Raw genomic sequence first — 21244 nt, 5'->3', positions numbered from 1 at the left:
AGTTATAGAGGCTAAAACGTTGTGTAGTTTTAAAAATAGATTAGTTAAATACATGAGAAGGTGTGGGTGGGTGTGAGTTGGACCTGACTAGCTTGTGCTACTGGGTCAGTTGCCGTGCTCCTTCCTTAAGTGAATGTGACCTGACATGACTAGGTTGGGTGCATTGGCCGGTTGGAGACTTGGACCTGCCTCGCATGAGCCAGTAGGCCTGCTGCAGTGTTCTTTCATTCTTATGTTCTTTATTATCCCACCTCCCCTTCCCCCACCCTCCCTTTTCCTATATTTCCATCTTACCCATCCTTCTTCCAAAGCTCTGGTAATTCATGTCCATGTCCCATTTTACTGATGGGTGAACAGGGACAGAAGGTGTCTTGTGGAAACACGTCCTAATGCTTTCCAATCGTCCCGGGAATCAACCTCCGGACCTAAGTGTGTGAGCTGAGTCCGCTTGCCAATCGAGCTGCGTTCTATTGTTTTAACCAAGTTGTAAAGAATTTTATGAAACAAAATTTACATCCAGCCTAAGAATTATCACATTAAACCTAGGTATTATTATAACTGGAACAAACAGCCTAGGTAACACCATACATTTGCTATATAGCTTATAGGATCGTCGCATCAAGCCTGGAATGGCTCTTTCAAAATAACACTGGAGCAAGATTTAAGACGATAATATCAGCAGTGTTAATACTCTCACCTTATATCATTCTAGTATCATTGAATGTTTCCAGATCAGTCGGCTAATTGTACATGGTGCCAGACCAAGAATGAAGAACTTGTATTCCAGAACGGGCAGACATGCAGCCTTACTCTACCCCTAGCCAAGGCTGGCACCACAATCCAACCCATCTGCCCAACCTCCGGTCTCATCACGAATTGGACCTGTTCGTCAGATGGACAATGGCAGCATATGAGGTGGGGCCATAATGTGAGCTTTAGTCACTAGGCATCTTACTCATAGGATGGCTAATATCATGCTCGTCGCTAGGAAATATGCCCATGGCTAGGTAGTATCAATCCTCGCTTAATTGGAATATCATACTCATGGAATATTATTCTTATGGTCAGTGTATATCATTTTCGTGGTAAGGAATACCATGCTCACAGCAAGGAAATACCATGTTCAAGGTAAGAGAATATCATGCTCGTGGTAAATTAATATCTGTGAAGATTTTTAGCATTCAGTCTACGGAAATCAACACATAGGTACTAATTACTATCTTGTGCAGTGTGTGGTGATGGTTGCTGCAGTGTATGGTGATGGTTGTGTCTACTGGAGCGTGTGGTGATGGGTGCGTCTCCTGGAGTGTGTTTTGATGGGTGTCTGTTGAAGTGTGTGATGAATGTTGCGTCTACAAAAGCTCACTCTGCTGCACATTACTTAGCAGTGAGGGTGCTGAGTCGCTTCAGAATGCTGCCATCAACATCTCGGGCGGCCTCATGAGCGTACAAGAGACGTGCGGGGACGACCTCAGGTTCTGCGATGAATATGATAACAATCTTCGTTCATGTCTTGAGGAAGTGAACTCATGCACTGGCGGCGTCTCTGTGTGCCCTCTAAACTTCAAGTCTTGCCCAGGAGCGGTGAACGCCTGTCACAGGGTGGCAGAAAACTGCTGGAAGGAAGCTGATCAAAGAAAGGCACATCTCGTCAATTCAACCGAAGGTATGATACAAATAACAGCATTATTACATTTAGTATCAAGCTTTTCATATTTTGTTATCAGTTTTGCCACTTCCGTTTGTTAGGATGGTGACAACACTGCCAGTATTCCCGGTGATAATGTGTTGTCTTCAGCTCTTCCCGTTATCGCTTTATAACAGAAATTATCTTGGAAAAGTTTTTCATGTTATGTGCTTATTTTAATTTCTTCTTATTAATTTTTTCTGGCATTTCCAGCATTACGAAGTTCCACTTTAATTTGAATATTTTCTTATTCATACAAGAATTAAATCAAACAATAAATGTAAGTATCGATTTTTTTAACTTTTCTGAGTTCTGGGCCATTGTGTGGGACACAGAGGTCAAGGATGCCTCGAGAATGCCACATTTCAGCAAGTAACTGTTTCAGAAATAATTTGTTTTCATTGCACTCTCTTAAGTGTTCATTTAAGTTGTGCTGAATTATACAAGCATTAGCCAGGTTGTCTCCGCTGTGTGCGTATTTGTGTTCCCTCAGCTACTGGTTCAGACTTCTTGATGTTCCGTTCGCATATATCATAGCACAACCTCCACACAGGGTTGAATTCATTCCCATGTTGGTTATACCGCCCTGATACATCTCTTCTGTTCTATATTTTTTCTTCTTTTTTGCTAGCACATCGGCCGATTCCTATCAAGGCAGGTTGCCCCTAAAAAGAAAAACTTTCACCATCATTCACTCCATCACTGTCCTGCAAGAGGCATGCTCACACTAGTTATAAAACTGCAACATTAACACCCCTCCTTCAAAATGCTGGAATACTGCTGTACATTAAAATCTCCATTCAAGGCAGGTGAAATTGCAGATCTAGAGAATTTTCAGAGAACCTTTACGGTACATACAAGTTCCGTCAAACACCTCAACTACTGGTAACGCCTGGAAGCACTTGACTTGTACTTACTGGAGCGCAGGCGAAAGAGATATATCATAATCTACACCTGGAAGTCTGGAGAGACTGGTCCCTAATCTGCACACAAAACTTAGTCCCTACGAAAGGAAAAGACTGGGCAGGCGATGTAACGTGTCCCCAGTGAAAAGTAGGGGTGCCACTGGTATGCAATATGTGTCCGGGGCCCAAGACTGTTCAACAGCCTCCTCCACCCATCAGGGAAATTACCAATAGACCCCTGGCTGTCTTCAAGAGGGAGCAGGACAGATACCTAAAGTCAGTGCCAGATAAGCCGGGCTGTGGTTCGTACATTGGACTACGTGCGGCCAGCAGTAACAGACCCTGATCCATCAGGGGGCCTGGTCATGGACCGGGCCGCGGGGGAGTTGATCCCCAGAATGCCCTCTAGGTAGACTCCAGGTAGACCTCCTCCTACTTTCCAAATTACGGGTTCTCTGCATTATATTCACACCACACATTGCCCTCAGACATGACATCTCCACTGCCTCAACATTCACCGCCCATGCCTCACACCCATACAAGAGCGTTGGTATAACTATACTCTCATACATTCCCCTCTTTGCTTTCATGGATAAAGTTCTGTCTCCACAGACTCCTCAACTTTTTCCTCTCGTCAATTCTATGATTCACCTCATCTTTCATAGACCCATCTGCTGACACGTCCACTCCCATATATCTGAATACATTCACCTCCTCCATACTTTTTCCCTCCAAAATAGGTAACGAAAGATTGGATATCAATCCAATATATCGTTACCTATTTTTTTGTCCTCATCACCTTACTCTTTCCTATATTCGCTCTCAATTTTCTTCTTTTACATAACCTACCAAACTCATACACCAACCTCTGCAACTTCTCTTTAGAATCTCCCAAAAGTACAGTGTCATCAGCAAAGAGTAACTGTGACAACTCCCACTTTGTGTTAGATTCTTTATCTTTTAACCCCACACCTCTTGCCAGCACAACCCATCTATAAATATATTGAACAACCACGGTGACATCACACATCCTTGTCTAAGGCCTACTTTTACTGGGAAATAATCTCCCTCTATCCTACATACTCTCACCTGAGCCTCACTATCCTCGTAAAAACTTTTCACTCCTTTCAATAACCTATCTCCTATTCCATACATTTGCAACATCTGCCACATCGCCCCCCTATCCACCCTGTCACACACCTTTTCCAAATCCATAAATGCCACAAAAACCTCTTTACCCTTATCTAAAAACTGTTCACCTATGTTTCACTGTAAACACTTGGTCTGCGCACCCTCTACTCTTCCTAAAGCCTCCTTGTTCATCTGCTATCCTATTCTCCGTCTTACTCTTAATTCTTTCAATAATAACTCTACCATACACTTTACCAGGTATACTCAACATACTTATTCCCCTATAATTTTAACACTCTCTTTTGTCCCCTTTGTCTTTATACAGTGGAACTATGCACAATCTCTGCCAATCCCTAGGTACCTTACCCTCTTCCATACATTTATTAAACAATAGCACCAACCACTCCAAAACTATATCCCCACCTGCTTTTAACATTTCTATCTTTATCCCATCAATCCCAGCTGCCTTACCCCCTTTCATTTTACCTACTGCCTCACAAACTTCCCCCACACTTATAACTGGCTCTTCCTCACTCCTACAAGATGTTATTCCTCCTTGCCCTATACACGAAATCACAGCTTCCCTACCTTCATCAACATTTAACAATTCCTCAAAATATTCCCTCCATCTTCCCAATACCTCTAACTCTCCATTTAATAACTCTCCTCTCCTATTTTTACTGACATATCCATTTGTTCTCTAGGCTTCCTTAACTTGTTAATCTCACTCCAAAACTTTTTCTTATTTTCAACAAAATTTGTTGATAACATCTCACCCACTCTCTCATTTGTTCTCTTTTTACATTGCTTCACTACTCTCTTAACCTCTCTCTCTTTTTCCATATACTCTTCCCTCCTTGCATCAGTTCTACTTTGTAAAAACTTCTCATATGCTAACTTTTTCTCCCTTACAACTCTCTTTACATCATCATTCCACCAGTCATTCCTCTTCCCTCCCGCACCCACTTTCCTGTAAGCACAAACTTCTGCTGAACACTCTAACACTATATTTTTAAACCTACCCCATACCTCTTCGGCCCCATTTCTTATGCTCTCATCAGCCCATCTATCCTCCAATAGCTGTTTATATCTTACCCTAACTGCCTCCTCTTTTAGTTTATAAACCTTCACCTCTCTCTTCCCTGATGCTTCTATTCTCCTTGTATCCCATCTACCTTTTACTCTCAATGTAGTTACAACTAAAAAGTGATCTGATATATCTGTGGCCCCTCTATAAACATGTATATCCTGAAGTCTACTCAACAGTCTTTTATCTGCCAATACTGTCATTTCGCCCTACATCATATCTTGTATACTTACTTATCCTCTTTTTCTTAAAATATGTATTACCTATAACTAAACCGGTTTCTATACAAAGTTCAATCAAAGGGCTCCCATTATCATTTACACCTGGCACCCCAAACTTACCTACCACACCCTCTCTAAAAGTTTCTCCTACTTAAGCATTCAGGTCCCCTACCACAATTACTCTCTCACTTGGTTCAAAGGTTCCTATACATTCACTTAACATCTCCCAAAATCTCTCTCTCTCCTCTACATTCCTCTCTTCTCCAGGTGCATACACGCTTATTATGACCCACTTTTCGCATCTAACCTTTACTTTAATCCACATAATCCTTGAATTTATACATTCATATTCTCTTTTCTCCTTCCATAACTGATCCTTCAACATTACTGCTACCCCTTCCTTAGCTCTAACTCTCTCAGATACTCAAGATTTAATCTCATTTATTTCTCCCCACCGAAATTCCCCTACCCCCTTCATATATATATATATATATATATATATATATATATATATATATATATATATATTATACCTATACCACACCTATGTGGTGTGGTGACGCTGCTACCGGGAAGTCTCGCGTGTTTGAGCTCCGCCAATTTCGCGTGTATCGGAGGTCCCAGAGGGGACAGAGTGTGGAAAATAGGCGTGTGAAAACCTAAAGTGCATATACGTTTCTAAACCCACAGAAGGGAAGCATCAGTGTCCATTGAAGAGAAAAAAACTAGTTTTACAATGCTATGTGTAGAGTGCCAGGCTCAGTATAACGGTTGTTGTGGAAGGTGCCATATAGGAAATGATTTGTGACTAGTAGTGAACGTAGATCAGTGAGGGGAAATAAAGATCAGGGATTAGCATAAACTCAGAGAGCAGAAAAGTTAAGAAATGGAAAAGGATTATTGCTAAAACCACGGGAGAATATAAGATATTATTATTAAAGTGAGGAGAGCAGTGTGTAGGCCTACAGATGATACCATACAGTGGGTCGTGTTTTATACTGAAGGACTGTTAAGATAAGATAAGATAAGATTTCGTTCGGATTTTTAACCCCGGAGGGTTAGCCACCCAGGATAACCCAAGAAAGTCAGTGCGTCATCGAGGACTGTCTAACTTATTTCCATTGGGGTCCTTAATCTTGTCCCCCAGGATGCGACCCACACCAGTCGACTAACACCCAGGTACCTATTTGCTGCTAGGTGAACAGGACAACAGGTGTAAGGAAACGTGTCGAAATGTTTCCACCCGCCGGGAATCGAACCCAGGCCCTCCGTGTGTGAAGCGGGAGCTTTAGCCACCAGGCCACCGGGCCACCATATAAGGAATATAGCGAATGGTGAGGTATTGATGTTCAGTGATATAGTGATCTGAAATTGTGGATTACAGCAATCTGTCAAATACCCAATACATAGTGTACAATATATGGAATATATATATGGGTTGACCACCACCAGGAAAATTATTGCCAGAGGCGACAGAGAAATGTAAACTATCGTACAGGTGTTATAACGAGGAAAAAGGATTTGAATAGGCAGTGATATAGTGTACTGAATTGTGGATGAGAGTAATCCTTTAAAACCGAGTGCTAGTGTAAGCTATGGTGTAATTATATGGGAACAAACTGCGCAAGTTTACGGTCACCCCACTGATCCCCCCACCTCTCCCCCCGCCCCTTCGTACCCCAACCAGCTGGGGATGTTCCCTCCCTGCTGGTACCCATACCATGGACCCACTTATCACCAAACCAAGCAAAGTGGAGACGTGGGGATACAAACTGGATAAGTATTAAGCCATAGTAGAAATAATAAAATAAGAGATAGTTGATTGATGTGCAGGGAAACAGTGAACATCCAGTGACTGGATAGTGGAAAAGGATAAACCACCACCAAATCCTCTCGCCACCCTCCCCCTCCGACACCCCAACCAGAAGGGATGGTCCTCACCCCCCCTACTGGCACCCATACCCCATTCTCCTGACCACCGAACTACCTTTCATCACCGAAACCCAGCCACCACCACTACATATAACTGTCCAGGACAAGATAAACAGCAGTGATCATGACAGGAATCAGATGCTGTAGGATGTATGATATATGATGTTATACAACATAAAAGTTTTTAATGGGTAATAAGTCTCCATGCTAATTACATCCCACATACCCATGTATTGACCTATAACACCCACACCTGCGTGCAGAGCTGAAAGGTAAAGTGAAGATCAGGCTCTTGTGGTACCCAGTTGCAAATAGGATACAGGCAGGATGGCAGTACAGTATACCTGTGGGACATGTGAAAAGGCTCTTGGGAAAAAATCTAAAATCACATGCAACCTTTGCTTTTCAAAACATCATGTTACCTGTGCAAGAATTAACACTGCAACCAAAAATGACATCTATCTAGATAGGTGTTTCTGGATCTGCAACAGGGATGTGGAACTATGGATAGATATCAGGAAAGCACTCAGGAGGTTAATAAACAATAAACACGAGAAAAAGGAGGAACTATTGAATAGTCTACCTGGAATATATAGAGCATGGGAAGATAGGAGAGGAGTAAAGTCTAACACAGAGAATGCCCAGTCTACAACAACTGACCCAAAAATAAGCAGATACACACTAGAAAAAACACGGGAAACAAAAACAACAGCTAGTTCAGTCCCCAGCCTTAGGGCTGACCCAGACCCAGCCCCCAGCCATTGTGAAAATCTGGATTCAGTTAAAGACTCCTCCACAGCTACCAATGCCATATCCCCTAGTACAGATGTAGTAGAGGAGCCCTCCTCTGGGGTAGACTTTTCTGCAACCATCACAGTCATAGCCCCAGCCCCACCCCCCAGCCCCAGTGCTGACCCAGACCCAGCCCCCAGCCTTACTGCCAGCCCAGACTCTCCTAGGGACACTACCCAAACCACCACAAAAACAGTAAATATACAACCATCATTGCACAAGACCGTGGCCCACAGTACAGATGTTGGAGAGGAGTCTCCTCCTTCCTCTACTGGGGAAAGTAGATGGAATCCAGGACGGGGTGGCCCTGGCTTGGATACTGAGGATTATAGTGCAGTCCCAGAACCTGCAGAAATTGACAACACACCTCCCAACAATTCTCAACCAAAGGTGAATTTGTGCAAATATTATGCTTGGGGCATCTGTAAGCATGGAATAACAGGGGAAAAAAATGGGACATGCAACTTTGACCATCCCAAAAAATGTAGCGACCTCCTGTCTAAAGGAGTGTGTCGCTCTTCTTCCTGTACTTTCTTTCACCCAAAAATGTGCCACTCCTCGGTCCTCCAGAAGCAGTGTTACAACATCGAGTGCCCTGCATACCATCTAAAAGGGACCAGGAGGCACAGACCCCACAGGACAAACAATAGTAGCTACGACTACCCAACTCCAGGTGATTTTTTAGTGGCAGGAAACGAAAAAAGAAAATGGAAGGAAATAACAAAAATAGTCCACCACCTTGGAGCCTTGTTGGACTGGAGGCGCAGCCAGTGGCCACCCATGGCCCTCCAGAATTACAACTACTGATGCCAATAACAAAATCCCCCCAACAAACACAGAATACAACCTCGTTCATATTTGCTAATATACAGGACCTTAAGCCATCCACCAACAACAAAATACCTTTTATCAGTGGACTTCTAGTGGAGTCTAATGCAATGTTTGCAGCCTTCACAGAGACTCACACAAAAGATCACTTTGACAGTGAAATATGGATAAGTGGTTACAACCTTTTTAGATGCGACAGAAAAAACAGGCAACAAGGGGGGGTTGGCCTGTATGTCAAAGAGTCCCTTATCTGCACGGAGTTGCTGAACACCACAAATGAGGTAGTTGAAGTTCTATCAATAAAGATCGAGAACCAAAACCTAGTCATTGTGGTTGTATTCAAGCCACCAGATGCAACCTCCCAACAGTTCAAGGAACAGTTACTGAAAATCGATTACTGTTTGGAAAACCTTCCAGCTCCATCCCCAAACATCTTACTGCTTGGTGATTTCAACCTAAGGCATACAAAATGGAAGAATGTAGCAAATAATGTTATAGCTGAAACAATCCCCGGAGGTAGCGCAGATGAAAGGTCACACACACATGAGCTACTAAGTCTCTGCGAAAAACACACCTTAAGCCAGCAGATAGTGGAGCCAACAAGACTAGAAAACACACTTGACCTTATCTTCACAAATAATGAGGACCTGATAAGAGACATAAAAATATCAAAAACAACTAATTCCGATCACAATCTAATCGAAGTCCAGACGTACATGCATAGTGGTCCTGAACAGCAGAATGCATGTACCTGTGAAGGTGTCTTCACAAAATACAATTTCAACAACAAGAACATCAACTGGGACCAGGTAAACCATGTCCTAAACGAAACATGTTGGGAAGATGTCTTAAATGACATGGATCCAAACCAGTGCCTTGAAAGGATCAACTTCCTGGTAGCTGAAGCATGTTCTAGGCATATTCCCCTAAGAAAGAAGAAGAGCAGGAGTAAACTGGAGAGAAAAAGACGCTCCCTCTACAGAAGACGACGAAGAGTCACTGAGCTCCTCAGGAGTGCTAGAATATCTGATACACGAAAGGAGGCGCTGACCAGGGAAGTGGAAACTATCGAACTTAAGCTAAATGACTCTTACAGGAACCAGGAGAGGCAGGAGGAGCTTAAAGCTATTAGTGAAATTGAAAGAAATTCAAAATATTTCTTTTCATATGCCAAAAACAAGGCAAATACCACATCTAGTATCGGGCCCTTACTCAGACAGGATGGGACTTACACAGACAACAAGGAAATGAGTGAAATATTTAAATCCCAGTACGACTCTGTGTTTAGTGAACCACTAATCGGTCTGAGGATCGACGACCCAAATGATTTCTTCATGAATGAGCCTCAAAACTCCATAAATGTATGCCAGATTTCCGACATTACCCTAACTCCGATAGATTTCGAAAAAGCCATTGACAACATGCCTATGCACTCAGCCCCGGGCCCAGACTCGTGGAACTCTGTTTTCATTAAGAACTGCAAGAAACCCCTCTCGCGTGCCCTAAGTACACTATGGAGGAGGAGCTTGGACATGGGTGAAATTCCACAGTCACTTAAAACAACGGATATAGCCCCGCTCCATAAAGGTGGCAGCAAAGCATTAGCTAAGAACTATAGACCAATAGCTCTGACGTCCCACATCATAAAAATCTTTGAAAGAGTGCTAAGAAGCAGGATTGCAAATCACCTGGATTCCCAAAATCTGCACAATCCAGGGCAACATGGGTTCAGGGCAGGTCGCTCCTGCCTCTCACAACTACTGGATCACTATGACATGGCCTTAGATGCACTGGAAGAAAATCAGAATGCAGATGTAATATACACAGACTTTGCAAAAGCATTTGACAAATGCGATCATGGCGTAATAGCCCATAAAATACGTGCTAAAGGAATAACTGGGAAAGTGGGGAGATGGATCTTCAACTTCCTAACAAATCGAACACAAAGATTAGTGGTCAACAGAGTTAAATCGGAGGCTGCCATAGTGAAGAGCTCTGTTCCACAAGGCACAGTACTCGCCCCCATCTTATTCCTTATCCTCATATCAGACATAAACAGAGATATACACCACAGCACCGTATCATCCTTTGCGGATGATACTAGGATCTGCATGAGGCTGTCATCTGCTGAGGACGCGGTTAACCTCCAAGAAGATATAAACAAAGTTTTCCAGTGGGCAACGGTAAACAATATGATGTTCAATGAGGACAAATTCCAACTACTCCGTTATGGAAAACTGGAGGAGATAATAACTAGAACAGAGTATAATACTGACTCCGGCCATACAATAGAGCGGAAAAATAATGTAAGGGACCTGGGAGTAGTAATGTCTGAGGATCTCACTTTCAAGGATCACAACAGTGCCACGATCGCACGTGCAAAGAAAATGATAGGATGGATAATGAGAACTTTCAAAACGAGAGATGCCAAGCCCATGATGATCCTTTTCAAATCACTTGTTCTCTCTAGGCTGGAATACTGCTGTACATTAACATCTCCATACAAAGCAGGTGAAATCGCAGATCTAGAGTGTGTACAGAGATCCTTTACTGCACGTATAAGTTCTGTCAAGCACCTTAACTACTGGGAACGCTTGGAAGCACTTGACTTGTACTCGTTGGAACGCAGGAGGGAGAGATATATCATAATCTACACTTGGAAAATCTTGGAAGGAATGGTCCCAAATCTGCACACAGAAATCACTCCCTACGAAAGTAAAAGACTGGGCAGGCGATGCAAAATGCCGCCAATAAAAAGTAGGGGCGCCATTGGTACACTAAGAGAAAACACCATAAGTGTCCGGGGCCCAAAACTGTTCAACAGCCTCCCATCAAGCATTAGGGGAATTGCCAATAAACCCCTGGCTGCCTTCAAGAGAGAGCTGGACAGATACCTAAAGTCAGTGCCGGTTCAGCCGGGCTGTGGCTCGTACGTCGGACTGCGTGCGGCCAGCAGTAACAGCCTAGTTGATCAGGCCCTGATCCATCGGGAGGCCTGGTCATGGGCCGGGCCGCGGGGGCGTTGATCCCCGGAATAACCTCCAGGTAACCTCCAGGTATGTTTGAAAAGGAAGCTGAACTGCGTAATCTCAGCCTCTACCTCTGCCTCATGAGGTTCTGTAATACAATTTGTAAACCTCTTGCGTACATTAAAGCACATGGGGCCGGGGTTATGGAATACAGTAAGTACTTTTCTCAGATTTCGCAGCGACCGAAACACAACTTGTTTCTTAGGATTGTCTTTGTTAAGTTGTTTATATTGGACGATTAATGCTATGAAATATTTTTTTAGAGATTGATATTTGAAAGTTAGCAGATTTTAGAAAAGTAATATTTTGTGTTGACTGACGTTCGGGCTTAGCGCTCTTTCATCAGCCAATGAATTATGGTATTATCATAACAGGGAGTGAGACGCTAAGTACTGGTAGCGTTGAGTCAGTAAACCAGACGATGGTGGAAGAGCAAGTGAGCGAGAACCACAAAACGCTAAAGAAAAAGTTGTTGAATATTTTCCAGAGCCTCTTCAGTGGAAGAACAGGTCAGTAAATATATCAACCATTCTGTTTACCTCTCTCCACTTCTCGACCTGCCTGCTCCTCTCAGTCACTTATTCTACCTAACTCAACCTCTCTCTCAACCACCTCTCTAATTGTCTCCACCTCTCTCTGCTCGTACTTCTCTGCCTGTCTTCAGCATTTCTTCACTCACCTCTCATCCTGTCTCTGCCTCTCTACCTATTTCCATTTCTTCCTCTCAGGTCTCTCTACTTATCTCCTCCTCCTCTCCCTCTGCCTTTCTCAAATTCTCCCTCACACACCTCTCAGCCTATCTCCACCTCACATTCACCCATCTCTCTACATATCTCTGCACCTCTCCTTCGCTCGTCTCTCTACCCAACATCTTTACTTTCCCACAAAAACCCATGCCACTAAATATTTCTAGTTTAAATGCCCAAACAGCTCCCTACCCTCCATGAGCCAGTGACACCCCACCTCACAGCTGCCTTAGATAAATGAACCCCGTCCACCTCTCCCTCACCCACCTCACTCCTAACCACCAGTCTTCTGCTTTCCCTCACCCACCTCTTCCCTTCCCACCAGCCAACTGCTCTTCACCTACCTTTCCCATACCCACCAGTCTCTAGGTCTTCCTTACCCACCTCTCATCTCTCGCCTCTTCTCCCTCACAGGCCTCTCTATCTCTTCCTGTTCCTCACCTACTTCTACCTTTCTCCAATTCATCCAACCCATCTCCTTACCTGTCTCCACCGCTACATCACCCACCTCTCCTGCTGTCTCCACCGCTACATCACCCACCTCTCCTCTTGTCTCCACCGCTACATCACCCACCTCTCCTGCTGTCTCCACCGCTCCATCACCCACCTCTCCTGCTGTCTCCACCGCTCCATCACCCACCTCTCCTGCTGTCTCCACCGCTCCATCACCCACCTCTCCTCCTGTCTCCACCGATCCATCACCCACCTCTCCTGCTGTCTCCATCGCTCCATCAACCACCTCTACTGCTGTCTCCTCCACTCCATCACCCACCTCTCCTGCTGTCTCCACCGCTCCATCACGCACCTCTACTGCTGTCTCCACCGCTCCATCACCCATCTCTACTGCTGTCTCCACCGCTCCATCACCCACCTCTCCTGCTGTCTCCACCGCTCCATCACCCACCTCTACTGCTGTCTCCACCGCTCCGTCACCCACCTCTCCTGCTGTCTCCACCGCTCCATCACCCATCTCTACTGCTGTCTCCACCGCTCCATCACCCACCTCTCCTGCTGTCTCCACCGCTCCATCACCCACCTGTCCTGCTGTCTCCACCGCTCCATCACCCACCTCTACTGCTGTCTCTACCGCTCCATCACCCACCTCTCCTGCTGTCTCCACTGCTCCATCACCCATCTCTACTGCTGTCTCCACCGCTCCATCACCCACCTCTACTGCTGTCTCCACCGCTCCATCACCCATCTCTACTGCTATCTCCACCGCTCCATCACCCACCTCTACTGCTGTCTCCACCGCTACATCACCCACCTCTACTGCTGTCTCCACCGCTCCATCACCCACCTCTACTGCTGTCTCCATCGCTCCATCACCCACCTGTCCTGCTGTCTCCACTGCTCCATCACCCACCTCTACTGCTGTCTCCACCGCTCCATCACCCACCTCTACTGCTGTCTCCACCGCTCCATCACCCACCTGTCCTGCTGTCTCCACCGCTCCGTCACCCACCTCTACTGCTGTCTCCACCGCTCCGTCACCCACCTCTCCTGCTGTCTCCACCGCTCCATCACCCACCTCTCCTGCTGTCTCCACCGCCCCATCACCCATCTCTACTGCTGTCTCCACCGCTCCATCACCCACCTCTCCTGCTGTCTCCACCGCTCCATCACCCACCTCTCCTGCTGTCTCCACCGCTCCATCACCCACCTCTCCTGCTGTCTCCACCGCTCCATCACCCACCTCTCCTGCTGTCTCCACCGCTCCATCACCCACCTCTACTGCTGTCTCCACCGCCCCATCACCCACCTGTCCTGCTGTCTCCACCGCCCCATCACCCACCTCTCCTGCTGTCTCCACCGCTCCATCACCCACCTCTACTGCTGTCTCCACCGCTCCATCACCCACCTCTCTTGCTGTCTCCACCGCTCCATCACCCACCTGTCCTGCTGTCTCCACCGCTCCATCACCCACCTGTCCTGCTGTCTCCACCGCTCCATCACCCACCTCTCCTGCTGTCTCCACCGCCCCATCACCCACCTCTCCTGCTGTCTCCACCGCTCCATCACCCACCTCTCCTGCTGTCTCCACCGCTCCATCACCCACCTCTCCTGCTGTCTCCACCGCTCCATCACCCACCTCTACTGCTGTCTCCACCGCTCCATCACCCACCTGTCCTGCTGTCTCCACCGCTACATCACCCACCTGTCCTGCTGTATCCACCGCTCCATCACCCACCTCTCCTGCTGTCTCCACCGCTCCATCACCCACCTGTCCTGCTGTCTCCACCGCTCCATCACCCACCTGTCCTGCTGTCTCCACCGCTCCATCACCCACCTCTCCTGCTGTCTCCACCGCTCCATCACCCACCTCTCCTGCTGTCTCCACCGCTCCATCACCCACCTGTCCTGCTGTCTCCACCGCTCCATCACCCACCTGTCCTGCTGTCTCCACCGCTCCATCACCCACCTCTCCTGCTGTCTCCACCGCTCCATCACCCACCTCTGCATCCCTGTGGCCGCGCGGGGACCCAACGCCACCAAGAATCGTCAAATCTTACAGACAGATAAGTGCCTCACGAAGAGTTAAAAAAACAACATAGTTAACAATTTCGAAGCGCCATTAATAGTCGGGGACATAAGGAGCAAATTTACTGATGAGAGGTCTATAAAAAAATTTCTAATTACGCTGTTCAGTACGGTTATGAGAGAACTGTTTTCCTGCTAAGATAAAATAAGAGATAAGATTTCATTCGGATTTTTAACCCCGGAGGGTTAGCCACCCAGGATAACCCAAGAAAGTCAGTGCGTCATCGAGGACTGTCTAACTTGTTTCCATTGGGGTCCTTAATCTTGTCCCCCAGGATGCGACCCACACCAGTCGACTAACACCCAGGTACCTATTTGCTGCTAGGTGAACAGGACAACAGGTGTAAGGAAACGTGTCGAATGTTTCCACCCGCCGGGAATCGAACCCGGGCCCTCCGTGTGTGAAGCGGGAGCTTTAGCCACCAGGCCACCGGGCTCAAGTTTTTTTCAGGTAACTGGCCTGTCCGGCAAGGGTTTTCTTTGCTGAATTAACGGAATAAAAATTTACTTTAGTCATAAACCAGCGGAATTTAACCAGAACATAACGAAAAGAATATATATCATTTATTTCCAGCAGTATTAAATATATTTAAATTGACCTACGCAATTCATAGCAGAATTTAGCTAATAATATTTACGCTAGTTTGTTAGGGTAGGTTTGTTTTCTAAGTTAGTTTTGGTCGAAAAATAAAAAAAATCTTTTGATTGTCAACGTATCAGGAGTTTATCAAGCTGGTTGTTACTGCTGGCCGAAGTACGACGTTCCAACTACATCCCTGCTGATCGGGCACTAATTTTAGGTACCTGTCCAGTTTCTTCAAGGCAGCCAGGGGTCTAATGGTAATTTCTCTTATACATAGAGGAAGGCTGTTGAAGTCTTGGGCCCCGGAGACGTATTATGTTTTTTTCTAAGTGTACTCATGGCGCCCATGCTTTTCACTGGGGTATGTTGGACCGTCTGCCTGGTCTCGTAGGGAGTGTTTTCAGAATGCAGATTTGGGACCAGTCCCTCAAGGATATTGCAGGTGTTGATTTTGATGTCCCTCTCTCGCCTGCGCTCCAAGGAGTACGGTTTAAGACCTTTCGTATTCTCGTGCACCGTCAGGAGCTATGCAGTGTTGCAAGATCATCAACAGACTGGTAGAGCGGAAATTCTCTCAGAGGCAAGGTGAGGGTTGGTCAGCGTCAGCACATACTGCTTTAGGGATTGTGATGAGAAGGCGTTATTGGCAGGACTGAACCTAGGGAGAAATGCCTTAAAATGAGAATTTGGTCAACCTGCGTGTTGCAATACAGACGCTCAATATAAATATTGTCTTCAAGAACATTAAGACAATGAAACAGAAGTTGATTTAGAATGCACTGTCCAGCATAGTTGGTGGTGTTTACGATGTTCTATGCTCACTATGTTCTCCTTTCTACGATGAACAAACAGGAGTCGAATGTAGTCTTTAACCATGTTAGTATTTGTAATCACCACCGGGTTGGGCAGCAGCTCAGGTCATTGTATTTAACAGTTCGGTCATTGAGTGAAATATAATTGAATTCTCTCTTAAAACATGACAGGAATGGCATGTATATTTCAAGCCATAGATTGTACAGACTCGACTGCTATTTAGTAGTCAGTTGTGCACAATTTTAAGTAAGGGTGCTACACAAAATTACCGGATTGTTCATTATGCAGCGGATCTTCTTGATGGTTAAGTGGCATTAGACCTTAGTTCTACCTTTCTGTTATGGACGGTTAGTCTGTCAGATTTCCTGCCCATCTGTATCTCTATGAGGTGGTAACCAGTACACTTGATTTATATATTGTGTTTTGCACAAATCTTTTGTGTGTTGGTGTAGTAATTACTTAGGGTAAGAGTTCATAACCGCACTAATTAGTTGCTAGTAATTAGATGCGATTTGGGGATGATTGTTACTCTTCCATATTAATTTGGATCTTGCTTTCTGTAAACCTCGGAGCTTCCACCTCCGAGGGGTGAAGGGACGGTGAGGGTGACTAGTGGGCGGCCATACAATGGTATGGGCGATGTTCGCACACTCACACCTTGCCTCTGAGTGTGTTTCACCAGCTGCTGACGACACGCGAGTGCAACAGACTTGAGCTAAAGATTTTCATCCTTAAGTAACCGCTTTTGTGTACACACACACACACACACACACACACACACACACACACACACACACACACACACACACACACTGCGGGGTTCCACAGGGGTCAGTCCTAGGATCAGTGGTGTTGTGGTAAAATTTATCTCACCAAATTATGGTTGAGTAAACTTGTAGAACAAACAAAGTAACTCTGTATCAGTAATGAGGATACTTAGCTTTCTTGCTGTCTCTGGCCAATCACAGTCTCCGACGATGGACACCTTCGATGTGAGATAGTTGTTCTACGACCACGTGGCTGAAGGGGACAAGTGCTTATAAGTACCCCCCGGGGTGTTGTCAGAATTTTATTGAATAACTGAATACTGACAAGAGCCTTATACTCACTTGTGTTGGGCTAAAAAGCCCGCCTGTTACCGAGTTTATGATAATCTACCAAGATCGCCACTGGATGGCGAAACGTCTACAATAAAGATACCCAGATGTTGCACATGTGTCTTAATTTCATCGTACATTAGTTTTCAACTGTGCAATCAATTGAACTATCATACATCAAAACAGAGTTACCTAGGTTTCTGTATCGGACCCTTAAGAATAACCCGAGTATCGGTGTCTTGATTGAAGAATAGTGTCTTTGAGTGTACACATCTTCCACTCAGTCTGGAAATTCGCAACACTCGCTGGTTACACTGTTCATCAAGATTTGTCTATTGTTTACAGTCATATCACTAAAAAAGCTGATCACACTTCTCTGTAATTGTTCTGCTGTGTCCGTTGAGACACTTTTATTAACAAAACGCACGATCACTAGTGTCTTCTGTTATTACAGCGTGACGCACAAGTTGTCTCTGAGTCCAAAAGGAATCCGCCCCGAAGCCCTTCATCGCCTTGGCGTGCCCTCGGCGTCTCCCACACAAAAGAAGTGTAGATTAAGCATATTTCCCTTGCTTGCCAAATTTCCACTATGAAGCAGTGCACAATGCTTGATTCTTGCTTTCTGGGCATACACGTCAATGTACACTATGTATAACATGGTAGTAAAGTGGGTGCAGGATTTTCCTTAATTATCCTGCTAAGGTAAGAGATCAGTTTTCTCTCATTAAACTACACATGATTGCAACACTGGTCAACCATGACGGAACTTACTGGCGAACCCGGGTACGAACACGTGTTCCTAATTAAAGTGTTGACCAAGAAGTTAGACGCTATCAGCCACTCTGGAGAGCTAAGTCCCTCAGAGGTCTTAAAGGGGCTGAAAGAGGCTGAAAAGGGCTGATACCCGCCTCTTGGAGAAATTTTCTCCACAACTGTTTTAGATATATGAATGACATGACGGAAGGGATAGACTCAGAAATATCTGATTTTGCAAATGATGCGAAGTTAATGAGAATTAAATCGGATGAGAATCGGGCAGGGCTACAAAGGGACCTGGACAGGCTGCAAGCCTAGTCCAGAAACTGGCTCCTGGAATTTAACCCTACGAAATGCAAAGTCATGAAGATCGGGGAAAGGCAAAGAAGACCACAGACAGAATATAGGCTCGGTGGCCAACGACTGCAAATCTCATTCTGAGAAAAGGATCTTGGGATGAGTGTAATACCAAGCACATCTGAGGCTCCTATCAACCAGATAACTGCTGCAACATATGGGCGCCTGGTAAACATAAGAATAGCATCCCGACACCTCAGTAAGGAATCATTCAAGAGTCTGTACATTGTGTACGTCAGGCCCATATTAGTGTATGCAGCACCGGTATCGAATCCACACTTGGTCAAACACGTCAAGAAATTAGAGAAAGTGTAGAGGTTTGTAACAAGACTAGTCCCGGAGCTAAGGGGATTGTCGTACGAAGAAAGGTTAAGGAAAATCTGCCTGACGACTCTGGAGAACAGGAGGGTTAGGGGAGCCATGATAACGACATATAAAATACTGCGAGGAATTGACAAGGTGGACAGAGAGGATATTCCCGTGATGGGACACAGCAACAAGGGCTCACAATTGGAAGTTGAAGACTCAGATGAGTCAAAGGGATATTAGAAAGTATTTCTTCAGTCATAGAGTTGTCAGGAGATGGAATAGTCTGGAAAGTGATGAAGTGGCGGCAGGACAGTACAAAGTTTTAAAACGAGGCATGATAAAGCTAATGGAGCAGAGAGAGAGGACTTAGTAGCAATCAGTGAAGAGGCGGGCTCAGGAGCTATGAATCGACCCCTACAGCCACAAATAGGTGAGTACAAACAGGTTGTGAGTACACACAAGTGGTGAGTACACACACACACACACACACACACACACACACACACACACACACAGGGAAGGCACTACAGTGGATCAGGCAATATCTATCAGAAAGACAACAGTTAGTCATGGTACGTGGTGAGGTGTAAGAGTAGGCGCCTGTGACGATCGGGGCCCCACAGGGGTCAGTCCTAGGACCGGTGCTGTTTCTGGAATTTGTAAACGGCATGACGGGAGAAATAGTCTCCGAAATGTCCCTGTTTGCAGATGATGTGAAGTTCATGAGAAGAATTCAATCGAACGAGAACCAGGTAGAACTACAAAGAGATCTGGACAGGATGCAGACCTGGTCCAGCAACTGGCTCCTGGAGTTCAACCCCACCAAGTGCAAAATCATGAAGATTGGGGAAAGGCAAAGAGTACAGAAGACGGAGTACAGTCTAGGGGACCACAGACTACAAACCTCACTCAAGGAAAAGAATCTTCTGGTAATTATAGCAACGGGCACGTCTCTTGAGGCGCACATCAACCAAATAACTGCTGCAGCATACGAGCACCTAGCAAACCTAAGAACAGCATTCTAACATCTCAATAAGGAATCGTTCAGGACCCTGTACACCGTGTACGTTAGGCCTATATTGGAGTATGCAGCACCAGTTTGGAACCCACACCTAGCAAAGCACGTAAGAAATTACAGAAAGTGCAAAGGTTTGTAACAAAACTAGCCTCGGAGCTAAGGGTTGTGTCCTACGAAGAGAGGTTAAGGGAAATCGACCTGACGACACTGGAGGAGAGGAGAAATAGGGGGATATGATAACGGCATACAAAATACTGAGAGGAATCGACAAGGTGGATAGAGACAGGATGTTCCAGAGATGGGACACAGCAACAAAGGAACACGGTTGGAAGTTGAAGACTCGGATGAATCACAGGGATGTTTGAAAGTATTTCTTCAGTCACAGAGTTGTCAGGAAGTGGAATAGTCTAGCAAGTGATGTAGTGGAGGCAGAAACCATACATAGCTTTAAGAAGAGGTCTGATAAAGCTCATGGAGTACGAGGAATGACCTAGTAGCGACCAGTGAAGAGGCGGGGCCAGGAGCTGTGATTCGACTCCTAGGAGAGCGCACACACACACACACACACACACACGCATATATATATATATATATATATATATATATATATATATATATATATATATATATATATATATATATATATATATATATATATTATACCTATGTTTGAAAAGGAAGCTGAACTGCGTAATCTCAGCCTCTACCTCTGCCTCATGAGGTTCTGTAATACAATTTGTAAACCTCTTGCGTACATTAAAGCACATGGGGCCGGGGTTATGGAATACAGTAAGTACTTTTCTCAGATTTCGCAGCGACCGAAACACAACTTGTTTCTTAGGATTGTCTTTGTTAAGTTGTTTATATTGGACGATTAATGCTATGAAATATTTTTTAGAGATTGATATTTGAAAGTTAGCAGATTTTAGAAAAGTAATATTTTGTGTTGACTGACGTTCGGGCTTAGCGCTCTTTCATCAGCTAATGAATTATGGTATTATCATAACAGGGAGTGAGACGCTAAGTACTGGTAGCGTTGAGTCAGTAAACCAGACGATGGTGGAAGAGCAAGTGAGCGAGAACCACAAAACGCTAAAGAAAAATTTGTTGAATATTCTCAAGAGCCTCTTCAGTGGAAGAACAGGTCAGTAAATATATCAACCATTCTGTTTACCTCTCTCCACTTCTCGACCTGCCTGCTCCTCTCAGTCACTGTTATTCTACCTAACTCAACCTCTCTCTCAACCACCTCTCTAATTGTCTCCACCTCTCTCTGCTCGTACTTCTCTGCCCGTCTTCAGCATTTCTTCACTCACCTCTCAACCTGTTTCTGCCTCTCTACCTATTTCCATTTCTTCCCCTCGGGCTTCTCTACTTATCTCGTCCTCCTCCTCTCCCTTTGCTTTTCTGAA

General features: G+C 45.2%; 1 protein-coding gene across 5 annotated transcripts in view; it reads left to right on the top strand.

Annotated features, from left to right (window-relative positions):
* Positions 1 to 21244, top strand: part of LOC128700667 (adhesion G protein-coupled receptor L4) — a 361845-nt gene that overhangs the window by 125293 nt on the left and 215308 nt on the right. For 3 of the 5 annotated variants that reach the window (XM_070097073.1, XM_070097074.1, XM_070097075.1), the window contains exons 6-9: positions 732 to 915; positions 1386 to 1666; positions 11987 to 12121; positions 20842 to 20976. In XM_070097073.1, the coding sequence (XP_069953174.1) occupies positions 732 to 915; positions 1386 to 1666; positions 11987 to 12121; positions 20842 to 20976 (735 nt within the window). The remainder of the gene's footprint in view (positions 1 to 731; positions 916 to 1385; positions 1667 to 11986; positions 12122 to 20841; positions 20977 to 21244) is intronic. The other 2 variants (XM_070097076.1, XM_070097077.1) reach the window with 2 other exon arrangements.

This window comes from Cherax quadricarinatus, chromosome 56 (genome assembly GCF_038502225.1).
Source record: "Cherax quadricarinatus isolate ZL_2023a chromosome 56, ASM3850222v1, whole genome shotgun sequence".
Taxonomy (NCBI): domain Eukaryota; kingdom Metazoa; phylum Arthropoda; class Malacostraca; order Decapoda; family Parastacidae; genus Cherax; species Cherax quadricarinatus.
The sequence above is the reverse complement of the archived record's forward strand: the minus strand, read 5'-3'. Positions and strand labels throughout refer to the sequence as shown.